Consider the following 16,482-nt stretch of genomic DNA (forward strand, 5'->3'; position numbering starts at 1 on the left):
TGTTACGTTTGGAGGACGTGTTTTTCAACAGACTGTCGGAATTCCAATGGGAACCAATTGTGCCCCTCTTCTTGCCGACTTGTTTCTTTATTATTATGAGGCTGACTTCATACAGGAACTTCTTAGGAAGAAAGATAATAAGTTAGCAATATCCTTTAACTTTACGTTCCGCTATATAGATGATGTTCTCTCACTAAATGATACAACATTTGGTGACTATGTTGAACGAATCTATCCCATCGAACTAGAGATATAGGATACTACAGATACAGTTAAGTCTGCCTCATATCTTGACTTACATCTAGAAATTGACAATGAGGGTCGCTTGAAAACAAAACTTTACGACAAAAGAGATGATTCCAGCTTCCCAATTGTGAACTTTCCATTTCTATGTAGCAACATTCCAGCAGCGCCTGCATACGGAGTATATATCTCCCAATTGATACGATATTCCCGGGCTTGTATTTCCTATCATGATTTCCTTGATAGAGGATTGCTGCTCACAAGAAAGCTATTAAACCAAGAGTTCCAAATGGTGAAGTTGAAATCATCCCTTCGTCAATTTTACGGACGCCATCACGAGTTGGTTGACCGTTATGGAATAACCGTTTCACAGATGATATCGGATATGTTCCTTATGTCGTAACTACAATACCCTTCCCTTTTCACGAATGTGACCTACCGAATTAAACTATTTACCGGATTTGTAATAACATAAGCAACACGACGGGTGCCACATGTGGAGCAGGATCTGCTTACCCTTCCAGAGCACCTGAGATCACCCCCAATTTTTTGGTAGGGTTCGTGTTGCTTAGTCTTTAGTTTTCTATGTTGTGTCGTCTGTACTATTATTTGTCTGTTTGTCTTTTTATTTTTGGCCATGGCGTTGTCAGTTTGTTTTCGATCTATGAGTTTGACTGTCCCTCTGGTATCTTTCGTCCCTCTTTTCTATCCATTCTCAATTAAGTCGTTGATCTGATCTTCTACCCACTCTCAGGTAAGTCGTTGATCTGATATTCTATTAACTCTTCGTCGTGGGACTGATTTGAAATTCACTCTTTAGGTTGAAAGTTGTATCACGTAGTAACTAAGTCGTGGGAACCTTATCTCCAGTTCATTCTTCAGGTTAGGAATAATTCGTTAGATCAATCTACCGTAAACTCTTCATATTATTGATTAATTCATGAGAATATGATCTGGCGTTCATTCTAAAGGTTGAAATTTAAAGGTCGTGAAAACCTATTGTTCACTTCAAGTAATTTTAAAAGTCACCGAAGTTTGGGTACTTTAATCAGGTGGTCTCTGAAATGAAGTCATGGGATTGAACTGCCGTTCACTCTTTATGTGATAAATTGTGTCATGGAGCTTCTGATCTTCCGTTCACTTTTTAAGGTTTACTCTTCAGGTAAATGCTTAACTGTGGGACTTTGGTCTGCAGTTCATTCTTAAAGTTAGTAATAAAGTCTAGGGAAAGAAATTGGTAAGCCGTTCAATCTTCTGTTAAGCGATTTAAATTCCTGAGAGTGTAATCTGCCGTTCAGTTAAGTCGTGGGACTAATCTACCGTTTACCCTACAGATTGTTGAGTAACAGTGAGACTATGATCTGCCGTTCATTCGTAAGATGAGTAACTCAGTCCTTGGAAACTGAGCTCCCGTACACTCTTCATGTAGGAAACAAGTCATGAGGCAATATTCATATTTTTTTTATCAATTTGTGGAACCATGAGGTTGGCAAGTGATCCATGGGATTCTAAGTACGTTGATCTGTCGTTCACTCTTCAGGTAATTAAGTCATTGGACTCTAATTATTCCTTTACTCTTGAGGTAAGTAATTAAGTCACACGATTCTGATAACTCTGACCTGTTCATTCTTTAGGCAAGTAAGTAAGTCGTAGTACAATGATTTTACGGTCACTCGTGAGGGAAGTAATTAAAACTTGAGACTCTGATCTTGCTTTTCATTTTTATTAAAACATATTTCTACTTTATAAGTGAACTGAAAATAAGATACTGTTTTGATACCATTCTATCACTTTAAAGTATCTTAGAATACTACATTAATATAATGAAATGTAGTTTTAATAACATGATTATTGTAGGAAGCGAAGAACACTCATATCCTACAGATGGCACCAACAATATCACACGAGAGTAACGCCATGGTTAATTTATTACTACGATACAACTGGACATCGTTTACAATCATCTCAACTACATCTGTACAGTATTTAGATTTTTTTAATTCCATCGAGTTATTGGTAAAAGAACACAACGAAAATGGCCATATAACACGTCTATCAAGGTAGGTGTTTCATGTAGCGAAATTATTTTGCTTTTGCTTTATATAAAAATGAAACAACACTTTATAAATTTCATGTGTCCGAAGCTCTTTTCTGGATTCACCTTCATCATAAACACCCAAAGCAAATAGGTGAAAGCAAAAAGGATGTATAAGAACCGAAACAGTTGAAGAGGTATATGACCAAAAAGGACCTAAAATACTAGCCAAATCCATCTGAGGTCAACTTTGCCTGAGGAAGATACAACCTTAGTTTATTAATCATTTCTATATTTATAAACAGACAATTTCAGAAAGGTTTGCTATACATCATGTCAGTTCAAAAGTATGTAAACCTCATTTCGTACAATTTTGCTCATGTTAGAAAGAAATCTTCATAATATATGAAATAAAACGTACAACTATTCTTTTAAAATAATATAGTATATTTCGTTTAATGTTAGTAGCTTACATCATGCCGTTAATTTTCTCTGTTATATTGAGTTTATTGTTAGCCCTAACATCAAATATAGGGCGTCTGTGCACAGAATATATTGCGGTTGTAATATTAAACATCGGCAGTTTTGTTAATCTTATTATCATGATATGCCGAATAAGAAAGTTTGGAACACCATAAGGCAACAGAAGAACATCGATGTTTCTCAAATCTAAAAAAAAAAAATCCTTTTGAATATCAAATTAAGTGAGAATATCTGAGGGAATCGAAAAATATTTAAAAAGGAGTACAACCAGGTTTGTCGACAGGAGAAGCATATTCTGCTTTGTATGCACCAACCGCCTGCGAAGCAAGACTTATCCACAATACTACGCTACGCAGTAAGACTCGGTCGGGAAATAAACAGATCAGATGACTATTTTGGTATCTTAAGATCAAAGTTCGCGATAACAAAACCGTAAAATGTAGACATTCGAACAACTGGAATACCAGCAAAAAGTAATCACCAGCAGCGATATTGAGGAATGGAGGCAACTCAATGTGAATCAACAAAATAAACCTACTCTTTGGTTATATGTCTTTCGTTTTAAGAGCATGTCAATATTAAAACAAACAAGAGGTGAAAAGATATTCATTTAATACTTTGTTGATGGCACATGCGAATAAGTACTGAAATTTACATGTTTCTGTTTTAAGAAATATTCAAAATGCATAATTGAGACTTTCAAAATATGAAAACGTACAATGTGCTTTTAAGTAATTGACATATAACAGAACACGATTAAGTTTTTCTTTAAGTTTGCTTACCATGTTTACAAAATAATTTAACAACTGATACCGTGTGGTAATGAACAAACACATTGATATGATATTTGTATTCCTACTTTACTCCATTTCGTTTTTAAAAAGTTAAATCACAAAAATACTGAACTCCGAGGAAAATCCGAAACGGAAAGTCCCTAATCAAATGGCAAAATCAAAAGCACAAACACATCAAAGGAATGGACAACAACTGTCATATTCCTGACTTGGTACAGGCATTTTCTTATGTAGAAAATGGTGGATTAAACCTGGTTTTAAAGCGCTAAACCTCTCACTTTTATGACAGTCGCATCAAATTCCAATATATTTACAACGATGTGTGAACAAAACAAACAGACACAATAGGTAAAAATGTCACAAATAGGAGAACAATTTTATGTTCGCAAATGATATGAAGGATGCAATGCGGCAGTTCCCTATAGGCCATTAGGGTTTTATTTTTTTATTGTTTTTGTGTTTTTTCTCTTAAATTTGGTTTTGAACGTTCCTGATGACGGTTATTTAAGTTTATAAGTATACAGTTTGATGCAGATCGGTTTCAGAAATTAGATTAGAAATCGTTTTCTCACTTTTCTGAGTTGAGGTCTTATTCTTATGCAAGTTATATTTTTGTTTTCAATGGGAGATATTACCAATTATCGTAAGATTCTATCTAGGAAAACGTTATTGGAAAATTGAAATCTTTGTTTAATTGCCACAAAACTTCTAGTGCTATATAGTCTTCTCCTAAACAAGAATTGCAATTCACAATGTTACGATATAGTTTTCCGTTAGAATATTCAATCTACTCATCAATTGTTCATACAAATGCTCTATTATATTTAGATTATAAAAAAAAAAAATTGAAACAAGGAAATTAAATTTGCAGAATTTGAAATAAAATTAATAAAACGGGCCACATTTGGAACTCTTTTTGAAAAGTTTAGGTTTTAACTTCTCCATTCCTTCGTAGATGAATTGGCTTTCCAATTTTATTGTTTTGAGCATCATCTGATTAGTCTTAAGTAGACGAAACGCGTGTCTGGCGTATTATATTATGAGCCTGGTATATACGATGAGTTTTATGCGTCTAAGGTAACGTTAAATTTCGACAGGTTATTTACCAAATGTTTCTTTATGACAATATTTCACTTTCTTGGCCTAATTTTATCATTTAAAGTCTAAAAGAGATGTTTTCTTTGAGAACACTTACCGTTGATACAAAACAATTGTTAAAATACTGCAAGAAACTATGACTTGATTGAAAGCAAAATCCTGGTTTTGACTCTTTGTTTGCAACGATAACGGCTCCGATTGAGTATTTGGTAAAACTGTATAAATAAAAGTATTAAGATTGAAGTAATTTTTTTGGATATTCAATTTTAAAAACTGGATATTGTTTTGTTGCAAGGTATTTTGTGAAGGATGTATGATTTTCAAGTTAGTATACGTAAAACATGAAATTATGTATGTTAAAACTTGTATAAAATTGAGAATGGAAATGGGGAATGTATGTCTATTGAATAAACCCTAAGTAGCTGATTTCACTTATTTACATAAACAGAAATACAAGAAATGGGAATAGTTATTTTGCGATTTCAAAGACTTATCTGAATGATTGCCAGATTACTCAACTTTCGACAGCAAAATTATGATAGTTGATCTTTAAATACTGTCTTTTGTAGAATAGTATCACAACTCATTGATACACTGGTAGATTATACATAAATAAGTTAACTTTGATTAATCCTAGGATAAGTTCGGTTTATCCCTGAATAATCAAATACGAACGTCTGAAACCACATGTTGCTGTGTTGCTGTCTTCCTCCTGCTCATCGGTAAATTAAGGCGACAGTAGTATACCGATTTTCAAATCTTATATATCGATTAGGGAGAGACAAATCAAGGTAACGAATTCGAACAGAAACTAAGGGAATCGCATGAACTCCAAAAGGAACAAGACCGCATGACCGCAAGCGTCGATAGTGTTAGATATGCATGCTCTTAACTAATATTGTCTATATTCATGATGTTTCCGAACCTATACCCCAAACGACATCAAATATATTTCAAGTAAACATATTTTAATCTAATATTCTTTACTATAAGTAACTAAAACAAAATCGTTTGTAAAAAATTCATGTAATGTGTTATTTAAAAGGAGAAAAGTTAAGCATAACACTTATGCATCAACACATTTCTTGACCAGTAATTTATTTACAATTAAGGTACACAATTTTTAGATCTGCTTGGACCTTGCGAAAAAAAAACTTGAAATTCTATATAAAAGCATATAACATTTACTTTTTCTATTTCATATTCATCAAAAGCTTACACTAGACTTATTTTCTGTAAAATGCTACAATTGTAAGAATATCGACAGTGTGTATATCTTTTCGAATCGCATTCATTTAACAGCTCTTTTCATTAAAACAGATATAGAAATTGGTGACGTCATACATAAGGACGTCAATCTGTATTATGTGGAGTCGAATTTGTTTTAAAAAAAAAAGAAAAAAAAAAAGAAGAAAAACGGAAAACCAGATTACAAACGACGAAGTTAATGTGGCTCATCTCAAACACCTTCGCTAAATTGTTACATGTTCATCTAGCCAATTAGCAATATATACATTTGAATGTCACTTGTTTTATTTGATCTTCTATTAACTATGTTTTGTACTTTTATCAATAGACATCTTTTTCTCGTTTTTACATTGGTAAAAAAAATCTTATGATCCATTCTTTGTAATTTTACGTCAATGTCCATCTATATGTGTCTCTGGTTTAGTTTATGAGTTTATGCTAACAATTATTCCTTGACGTCCAGGCATTCACGCCTTTATATCGCTGATAACGTAACTCAATAAAAACACAATTATGCAGACATATGTCTAACAGCTAACAACGATTAATTTCAATAATAACAAACTTTCTTAAGTCCAAATTCCCAAAAGTGCAACCACAAAAAAACGTCAGCTTTACAAACCCATAATACGTGTTTGTCATATGTATTAAATATAGATACTTCCATCGCAATATTAATGGATAAAATGATATACTTCTTATTCAAATACAAAATATTGTCTGAAAGAATAGCCAAAATTAATGTGTCAATCAAATCTATTGAATTTTGTAACTGTCTGATAATACCGAAAGCGATTTCCTAAACTTTGTCTAGTTAGGGAATTGGTACTTCAAATAAACAATCAACAAGTTTTGAGACACTACAAAAAAAAAAAGAAAACAACACGCTATAAATTTCATGCGTCCGAAGCGTTTTTATGGATTTACATTTATCAGGAACTTACAAAGGTCATTGTTAAATAAACATTACTTTATTCATGAAAAAAAAGAATAATTATAAGCTGTCAGTCTATTAAACTGCTGAAATGAAAGAAAATTCATAATTCTTGCCAATGAACCATGCATCCATGAACCCTATTGAGACAAATTGCTATTTAAATCCCTTTTTAGCACACCTGGCCCGAAGGGCTCGAAGGGCCAAGTGAGCTTTTCCCAATCACTTGGCGTCCGTCGTCTGTCGTCTTCGTCGTCCGTTGTCCGTTAACTTTTACAAAGATCGTCTCCTCTGAAATTACTAGGTCAATTTTAACCAAAGTTGGCCACAATCATCAATGGAGTATGTAGTTTAAAGAATGTGTCCGATGACCCCGCCTGCCAACAAACATGGCCGACATGGCTAAAAATAGAACATAGGGGTAAAGTGCAATTTTTGTCTATTATCTTGAAAACCATTAGAGAAAATCTGACAGATGCGAAAATGTTAAGAATGATAAGATCTACCTACTGACTATCGACATCAAAACTGTCAGGCGACTTCTTATAGGAGTCATTACCATTTGTTTTTCATTTTTGCCTACTGTCTTGAAAATTATAAATGATAGAGGGATACTTTGTATAGTAAAAATGGTCAGCAAGACAAGATCTACAAATAAATCATTATAATCATAATCTTCACACATCTCCTTATTGGAGTTATTAATGACGATTTTTATCAATTTTTCTCGTTTATGCCTAATATCTGAAAAACTATAATAGATTGATAGAAACGTTAGTAAGCAAAAATGGTCAACAAGACAAGATCTACAAATAAGTTACATGGTCAAAATAGTCAGATGACTCCTTGTTGAAGTTATTGCCCTTTGAAGACGATTTTTATCATTTTTTTGTGTTTTTGCCTAATATCTGAAAACTAAAACAGAAATATAGAATTTTTTTAAAATAAGCAAAAATTACCAACAAGACAAAATCTACAAAGAAGTAAGCATTGTTGAAATTGTCTGATAACCCTTTATTAGAGTTATTGTTCTTTAATAATGCTTTTACCATATTTTGCGTTTTTACCCAATATATATATAAAAAACAAGAATATGTCCATAGTACACGGATGCCCAACTCGCACTATCATTTTCTATGTTCAGTGAACCGTGAAATTGGGGTCAAAACTCTAATTTGGCATTAAAATTAGAAAGAACATATCATAGAGAACATGTGTACTAAGTGTCAAATTGATTGGACTTCAACTTCATCAAAAACTACCTTGACCAAAAACTTTAACCTGAAGCGGGACAGACGTACAAACGGACGGACGAACGGACAGACGAACGGACGGACGGACGCACAGACTGAAAAACATAATGCCTCTAGTTGGGGCATAAAAACTATAATAGATAGATAGAAACTTAAGCAAAAATGGTCAGCAAGACCAGATCTACAAATAAGTGAACATGGTTGAAATCATTTGACGTCCCCTTATTGGAGTTATTACCCATTAATTCCGATTTTTACCAATTGTTTGTGTTTTTGCCTAATATCTGAAAAACTATAATAGATAATTAGAAATTTAAATTAGCAAAAATGATCAGTAACATAAGATTAACAAATAAATCTACTGGCCATAATTATCAGTTCACTCCTTATTGGAGTTATTGTTCTTTGTAAAGGAATTTTTACCCATTTTTAGTGTTTTGTCGATTTACTTGAAAACTATTATAGATAGATAGCCACTTGAGATAGCAAAAAATGATTAACAAGACAAGAGACTTTTGTAACGAGTTCTATTCTAGTCCAAAATGTTGGAGAGTATCCATTATGGAAGATGCACATAGACCTAGGTGACCGACACGGGCTCTTTAGTTAGAGCCTCTATTTTTTGTCGTAGTGTTATCTAGGGTGTACAAGAAAGTCTTATATATTGCAAATCCTGTAATACCATTGACATGTCTATTTAAAATTTGCAAAAGCTTTATATCTATTGAAATCAGCTGAAGCTACTAAATATAAAAAATCAACTAACTTATGCTGATATCAATTGCTTATAGCCCTCACAATTTTGCCTGTCCATTCTAATATCTGTTAATGTATGTAGACTGTGAACAAATGTGTAGATTTCATTCTAGTATCAGCAGACAGACATGGAGGTGAAAACAATCGGAATCAGGTGTCCTACAGCGTTACTGTAAGAATCTTTTAAAAGCAACAACAAAATAGAAGCGGAAGACAAAACAGCAAGAATCAAATTAATAAATGAATAAATGAATCTTTATTGCAAAAGCATAAACATGCTATGTCAAAATTAACAGCATATATTACATAATATAAAACATGTCAAAAGAATTAAAATCTGATGATCTTTTTTTTGCCAGCATTCAAAGTCAAAATTAACAAAACAATGTATTAGAATTTAAAATGAGCAATAACTCACAGCATTGTTTTGAATGTTTGCTATGAATTATATTGCTTAAGAGTTTTGCAATAATGAATTCATCATTCCTCAACAGCAATAACGTATACCAGTTCTTTCTACAAATGCTACTTCGTGTCGCATCTGGTACGATACACACGTACCTGCACTTGTTACAAGAACTTTCTAGACACTTGAAAGATATTCTGTAGACAATGAAGATGCTGAGGAAAGGAATGAAACTTTAAGATTACAGTTAAACCTTTGGCTGTTATCATGATTTTGTCAGTCAATACAATATTTTAAATCCCAATTTGTTGAAGATTTTTTTTGTACCGATCAAATCACCAAGTCTTGTTCTTCTATATACGGCCTTACATAATTATGATTTGCATGACTGGTATTGCTAGCAAATCAATAAATGTTTTATGTAGATGTACTTATTCTTAACTCATCCTTTGAGTTCATGCGGTTACTGTGTCAAAATGAGTAGTTATTCATTGTTTATGTTTGATTTTTTTTTATAGATTACAACTTTTTTCTATTTTCAACTTTTTAATATTGAATCGGCTGAGACAGAGTTGACAAAATGTGAATGAAGGAAGAAACAGGCATATTTCTACTCTGCTAGATATTGTCTTCCCATTGAACTTGATCAATAAATCTTTAATAAAAAACTTGTAATAGTTACCGAAACAGATTGGTCAGTAAATAGTAAATAAATGCCTGCGAAAATATGTTGTTTCGATGATCTCTTTTTGTGGTGAAAAAAATAACTACTTGTATTTTTATCTTTCAATAAAATATTCCCCTTTTAGAATCAAGTTCTTTTTTGGTACAAAATTAATGTACATTTGCACAAATTGTTTCGCCTTAGAAGAACTCAATTCTCAAAATGTCCATCATCTGTTTGTATTACCGGTGCTTATTTCTATATAAACAGACCAGACTCTACAATTTATATATTTTCCTCTGGGATATCCTTTAGCTTCTTTTCAGTAAACATTAAGTCAAATGATGATGTAAGTAAGCAGTGTAATTGATCATTTCTTTCATTTCTTCACTAGGGACGTCTTCTAGAATAAAATAATGGATTTCGTTATTTCAACTTAAATGATGCTTTAAATTAGATTAAAATACAAAAATATAAGATGTTTACACAATTTAAAAGTCAACAGTTTTGTGATTTCAAATTAAAAATCAACAGTTTTGTGAATTCATGTGAATAACTATTAAAAAAACCTACTATTATCCTATCAAGATATGAGTTAGTCGTCTATAATAAGCCATTTTGACATAAAATGAAAGTAAAAAGGCTGGGGACTGAAGGTCCAATACGGATTCTTAACTGCTCTCGTTTGTCCTTACGGACGAAACATTTAGAATTATAATACATTTACAGTAGACTTCAATATATAAATCAATTGTGCATATGAATTACAAATAAATCTCCTTTATAAATCAATTGTAGATATATATTAAAAATATATGTTAATATATAATTGTGACCAGTCATGAGATCTTGGGTCCAAATGAGGTCCATATTGCAAAATGAGATTTGTTATGCAGCAATAAGTACCCATGTGTACGAGAAACAATACTGAACAATTTCAGAGTGACATGGACTGTAGCTTTTAAGAAACGCCCTTTTATAATGTTCCATCTCAATAGTGAAAATTGACAAGTTTGCCCTTGTTTGTGTAAGAGAAACAATACTGAAAAATTTCAGAGTGACATGGACTGTAGCTTTTAAAAAACGCCCTTTTATAATGTTCCATCTCAATAGTGAAAATTGACAAGTTTGCCCTTGTTTCTGGTATTTGGTGAAAATTTGAAAAAAAAACAGAATACAACAACTGTGTTTTTTTCCCTTCTATCCAGTTAAACTGGAACAGTGGCCTACTTTCCATGTCAGTTTATGTATATCAAAAATCTAGGTTAAACAATTTGCCATGTTGCCATAGTAACCATATCCCTAATAGTAATTACCGATACCATATATGTTATATTTTAGTTTTGTGAGAAGTTTAAAGTATTTGCTTGACAAACCATAAAGAAATGATACCCTGTTAACATATCTATTTAATAAATGATAAAGTAAAGGAGTTGAAATATATATATTTAATAATCCTCATAATTCATTTTTTAGGCAAAGCTAGGCATGTAATTTTCACATATTTTTATTTACAATGTCCAGTTAATTTAAAGTGTCTACATTTCCTTTTTTTGTCATTTTCTGTTGCTGAATTTAGCAAGTTCAGTTCTTCTTTATGCACTCTAGGCAATGGGCAAGCTTCTTTATTAATATTACAAACGTATCTACTATTTAAATCAATTACTATGTATATTACAAATGAATCAACTTTTTCATTCTTTCAGGTTACAACTATTGTCAAAGATTCTTATAGATACCTCGTCACATGATGAAGCAAAAATGAAGGTCAATATGAAGAGGGACTTGGTAAAGAACAATGTAAAAGAAAACAGAGTATTTTTGTTACATTCAAGGTGCTATGCCATAATAAATCATATGTGACAATTTTAAAATAGAATATAACTAAGATGTATAATTTATGCAAGTAACTTACATCATTTCCGTATGAAAGATTACCAATTTCAACAATGCCGACAGCTCATTTGCTAGTATCTTTCTTCTGTTATTTTAGAACTCCGAAATACTCTAATGTATTCAATGTTGATGTGTGTATTATTTTATTTTAGTTCTGCAGAGGCCAAAAATTTATTTGACTGTGCTACTGAATTAGGACTGACCAGTAAAGAGTATATGTGGATCATATCATCTTCCAGTATTGGTAACATTGTGTCAAGAGCAAGGCGTGCTGCACCATCGTATCCACTCGGACTCCTTGGTATGTCTTTTGTAGAAATAACAAATATAAACTAACGGTAAAGCAAGGCGTACTGCGCAATCGTATCCTATCGGAATCCTTGGTACCGGTATGTCTTTTGTTGCAGAAATGTCAAAATGGAGAATAAAAGTAAAAGTGATGGAAAAATAATCAAACAAAAACAAGCACATCACAATGTGTCTGAGCATTATGTCGGTGGTGTAAATCAATACGTCTAAGACATATTTTCTAAAGTGATTATGTTCGATAATGATAAAGAGGAACATGTTTGAACAATACCTACATCCATAAAATGGCCTAAAGTGTTTATACCACATACAAACATATGTTTGGTTGTTATCTCATAGACGAATGCCTTACATGCATCTCCTTGCATTCCTATATATTAGAAATAAAGTTATTTGTGTTCACAATGATGCTTCAGTAAGCGTTGTCTTTGTTTCAAACTTTCATGTTCGTTTTCTTCGTCAATTTTGCTAGGTGAAGTAGTGCAAGTCGTTTCATAATAGCATCTACTGCATTCATTCAGCCTTTCACATTCATCACGATTATAAGACTATAATTCTCGTTTTATTGTATATTACTCTTTTTTTATTCTAGGATTTAAACATTATGGTGTTGACGGTCAAACATTAGAATCTGTTTTAGACATAGCATTGAAAACATCAATTTACGTATGGGGAATGGCACTGAAAAATATGGCGCCTTACATTAAGAATTATACAATTACACCTAAAATGTCATGTAACCAGTCCCATTTGAACTTCTGGAATGATGGATTAGCACTTTTCAGGTAAATGGTGTATGAAAAAACGGTAAATTATGTATGAAAAGGTCCGCCAATCTACTTTGTTTCAACATATTTTTCAATGCAATTTAGCTTATTTTGTGTATCAAAACAATTATCCAAACAATTTATCCATTGTAGATCAAAGCTCGTGATTGCATCAATTTTCGATACTTGTATTGTAACTTATGAAAATATTTAAGTTTATGTATTATCTAGAATTATTACCTATACGTACCAGGTGTTCCACAATGTCCTCCACTTCCTTTTATCAAATCCTTGTTCTATCGCTATACATTTCAAACTTAAGGAACATTATATGATGATAAATAAAAAACAATCGTTCTTAACCCCTTAATGGCAATGAAGGCTAAGAGCTAGTATCAGATATGATACGTAAGACATTATGCCCTGTTGTCACTATCAAAGTTTACAGAGCCAATCAACCAAAATAAACTTCTTTCAGAATGATAACATTGCTCTTTCACTATAGCTCCTGTGTCTTAACAATTTTCCAAGACAAATTAAAGTTGATATATATTGGTTTCTTTTAAGCAGGTGATGGGTTTTGATATCTTGTTCTCAACCGATTCATTCAAATCTTCTGTCACGTCATTTGTCCATAGCGATATTCTTTTAGCATTATTACGTACTCATTTCCTCTTTTTTAACCGTTGTACCATTTGTTTTTATCTAACAAAACTGCGGCATTCCTATCTCATCTCTTATTGACTTATTCCAATCAAAGTCCTTTCAAATTTCAAGAAAAATAGAATGAGATACAATTTCTTGAAAGTCTGTTAAAATTTTCTTTGAACGTTGTCCCTGTCAAAAATATTTCGAAAACTTTAACCAAGTTTTCATGGTCAAAGAAAACTTTGATTGGAACAACAGGGCTTTAGAGGGTTAATAAGAGTATACGAGATACAATAAAAAAGTGAAAGATATTTGGTTGATTTCCGATAGTTTTGTCATTTTGAGTTAAATGGGATAAACAACTGCATGTCTCATGGTCATTTAGAGTCTACGAGATGACAAATTCTGGCGGGAAACATCTCAGTTTTGACTCCGTTATTTTGAACCGAAGGAGTTGACTTGCATTACTTAAAAACAAATATATGTATTAATAGCTATAAAACAAAGCCTTGGTATGGAGAAGATATGCAAATTATAGAAATTATGTTGCCGGCATTTCTTATTGATCAGCTAATGCCCAACAGCCTTTTGCAAAGTTCTGCAATTTCTTAGGACTCTGCGGGGCGATTGGGACGCATACTAAATGAAATATCGCTCTCTTTGATTTTTGCTCCATCATACGTAAAAAATTAACCTTTCGTAGATTTCGGAAAAAATCCGCTACAGAAGGTTGACTTTCCCCTCAACACCAATTTTCCGTAGTATTAAAAGTGTATAAGTCCCTTATTAGTTTAAAAACCAGAAAACTGATTCTAAACAAACAAATTGACTTCTACATTGACATGAAAAGCATTGAAAATATAGTATGTCCATCGCACTTCAGCTTTACCACCATCGCGTAGCTATCAACGCGATAGCGTCACAAAGCCACCATCGCATTTCAGTGTGATCAAAAACACACTTCAGCGTCAAAGCATCGCACAAAAGCGTGACTATCGCGTTTCGGAGTACCATCACGGTTCAGTTTAACAACTGTATGAAAATATATGCAGTTAAGGCAAAGTCGACCTTATATCAATTTGGCTATTATTGTTTGTCTAATTTTGTCATTTAGCACCACCTTTATTCAGGTATTTATACATGATTGGCTTTCAAAGTTTTGGTTTAAGCGTTCCTGATGAAGGTAAATCCAGAAAAGTGATTCGGACGCAGCAAATTTATAAATCAATATTTTCATTGACTTGACCAATTGACATGAAGTTGCATCAGTATTCTAAAACAGCAATTTCTTATCTGTGTGGTTGTTGGTTTTGTGCTGAATCCCTAGGACCCTAAAAGAAAATTTGGTTTTGATAATTGGTTTGCTTACCCTTCCGGAGCACCTGATATCACCCCCAGTTTTTGTTTGGGTTTGTGTTGCTCAGTCTTCAGTTTTCTATGTTGTGTTTTGTGTAATGTTGTTCGTCTGTTTTGTCTTTTTCTTTTTTAGCCATACGTTGTCCGTTTATTTTCGACTTATGAGTTTAAATGTCCCTTTGGTATCTTTCGCGTCCCTTAAAGTTACAGAGGTTGCCATAAAGATTCATGTTTGGTAATATCCTTTTGGCGTGGATCGGTTTTTATACACTCCGCCATTGTGTCATTGTGCTATGGTCATTTTTTTGTACTTAGTATTCTTGTCTTTCATTTTGCTTATAAACTTTGTCTATAGTGTATCTATATGCAATTTTGTTTTTCTTTGTTGAAATAATGTTGACTGCTCTACCCCAATTTTTGACATTTTTACCTATTATGTCTGTTTGTTTTGTTGACACATTGTTGTAAATATAATGGAATTATATGCGATTGTCATACCAGTGAGAGGTTTAGCTAGCTATAAAACCAGGTTTAATCAACCATTTTCCACATAAGGAAATGCCTGTTCCAAGTCAGGAATATGACAGTTGTTTTTCATTCGTTTGATGTTGCCATTTGATAAAGGATTTTCAGTTTTGAATTTTCCTTGGAGTTCGGTATTTTTGTTATTTTACTTTTTGCTAGACTGAAACAATTTTTGTTCTTATATACTTTCAACAAAGCCAACACCACTTAATCTACCGTAATTCAGGGGAACATGGAAAGTCCAAAATGCCAAAATTGGCAATTTTGATAATTATGCCATTAAATCATGGATAAGAAAAACAAAAAATATTTTTAGATTTGTATTTGGCAAGAAAACACTGAACCAGCCCTTTCCTACACAAAATACATTATTTGGACACATTGATGTATGGAGGGTTATTTTCCTTATAAAAAGAATGTATCACCAATTATACTTTGATTATACTTATAATTAATATAAGAAAATATGCAATGTGCCAATTAAACATTTTTACGAGTGTGGATGTTATCATCATCTTTTCTCCCTGTAAATTTGTAAAAAAATCATTCTACATTGCACTTGATGATTTATAAAAAAATACTTTGTTTTCATTGCAGGCACATGAAAAATATAAGAAATGTTAGTTTTATAAATAAAGATATACCGCCGGTTAGATTTAATCCTATCGGGTTAAACCAGTTCATAAAACTAGTCATCTACAACACACAAAGTAAAACAACGAACTTGAGAACAGAAAAAGTTTGGAGACAGGTAATAAATAAACTGACTATTAAGGAAAACAATCTGATACACAATAATATAAATTGGAGATCACCTTTATATTGTTCATTTTCATAAACCTTGAACAAAAAAGAAAATACATGAAAATGAAAAAATATATACATTTACGTAATAAAGGAAACAAAATGCAATACAATCTAGCATTATTGTATATAAAAATAAACCATTTTTTGCCATCTTTTTACCGAGTAAAAAATATGCTTATCTATAAAGACAATAAAGCATAAAACCAACTTAGTTACGCAAACATATTAATACCTCATTGAAAGAAAACAGCAAATTCATA

General features: G+C 32.3%; 1 protein-coding gene across 2 annotated transcripts in view; it reads left to right on the forward strand.

Moving 5' to 3' along the window:
* LOC127708808 (glutamate receptor ionotropic, NMDA 2B-like) overlaps nucleotides 1–16,482 on the forward strand; it is a 66,227-nt gene that overhangs the window by 29,244 nt on the left and 20,501 nt on the right. For both annotated transcript variants that reach the window (XM_052213934.1, XM_052213933.1), the window contains exons 3-7: nucleotides 2,101–2,303; nucleotides 11,621–11,749; nucleotides 11,963–12,111; nucleotides 12,712–12,904; nucleotides 16,013–16,166. In XM_052213934.1, the coding sequence (XP_052069894.1) occupies nucleotides 2,101–2,303; nucleotides 11,621–11,749; nucleotides 11,963–12,111; nucleotides 12,712–12,904; nucleotides 16,013–16,166 (828 nt within the window). The remainder of the gene's footprint in view (nucleotides 1–2,100; nucleotides 2,304–11,620; nucleotides 11,750–11,962; nucleotides 12,112–12,711; nucleotides 12,905–16,012; nucleotides 16,167–16,482) is intronic.

This window comes from Mytilus californianus, unplaced genomic scaffold, assembly GCF_021869535.1.
Source record: "Mytilus californianus isolate M0D057914Y unplaced genomic scaffold, xbMytCali1.0.p SCAF_7, whole genome shotgun sequence".
Taxonomy (NCBI): domain Eukaryota; kingdom Metazoa; phylum Mollusca; class Bivalvia; order Mytilida; family Mytilidae; genus Mytilus; species Mytilus californianus.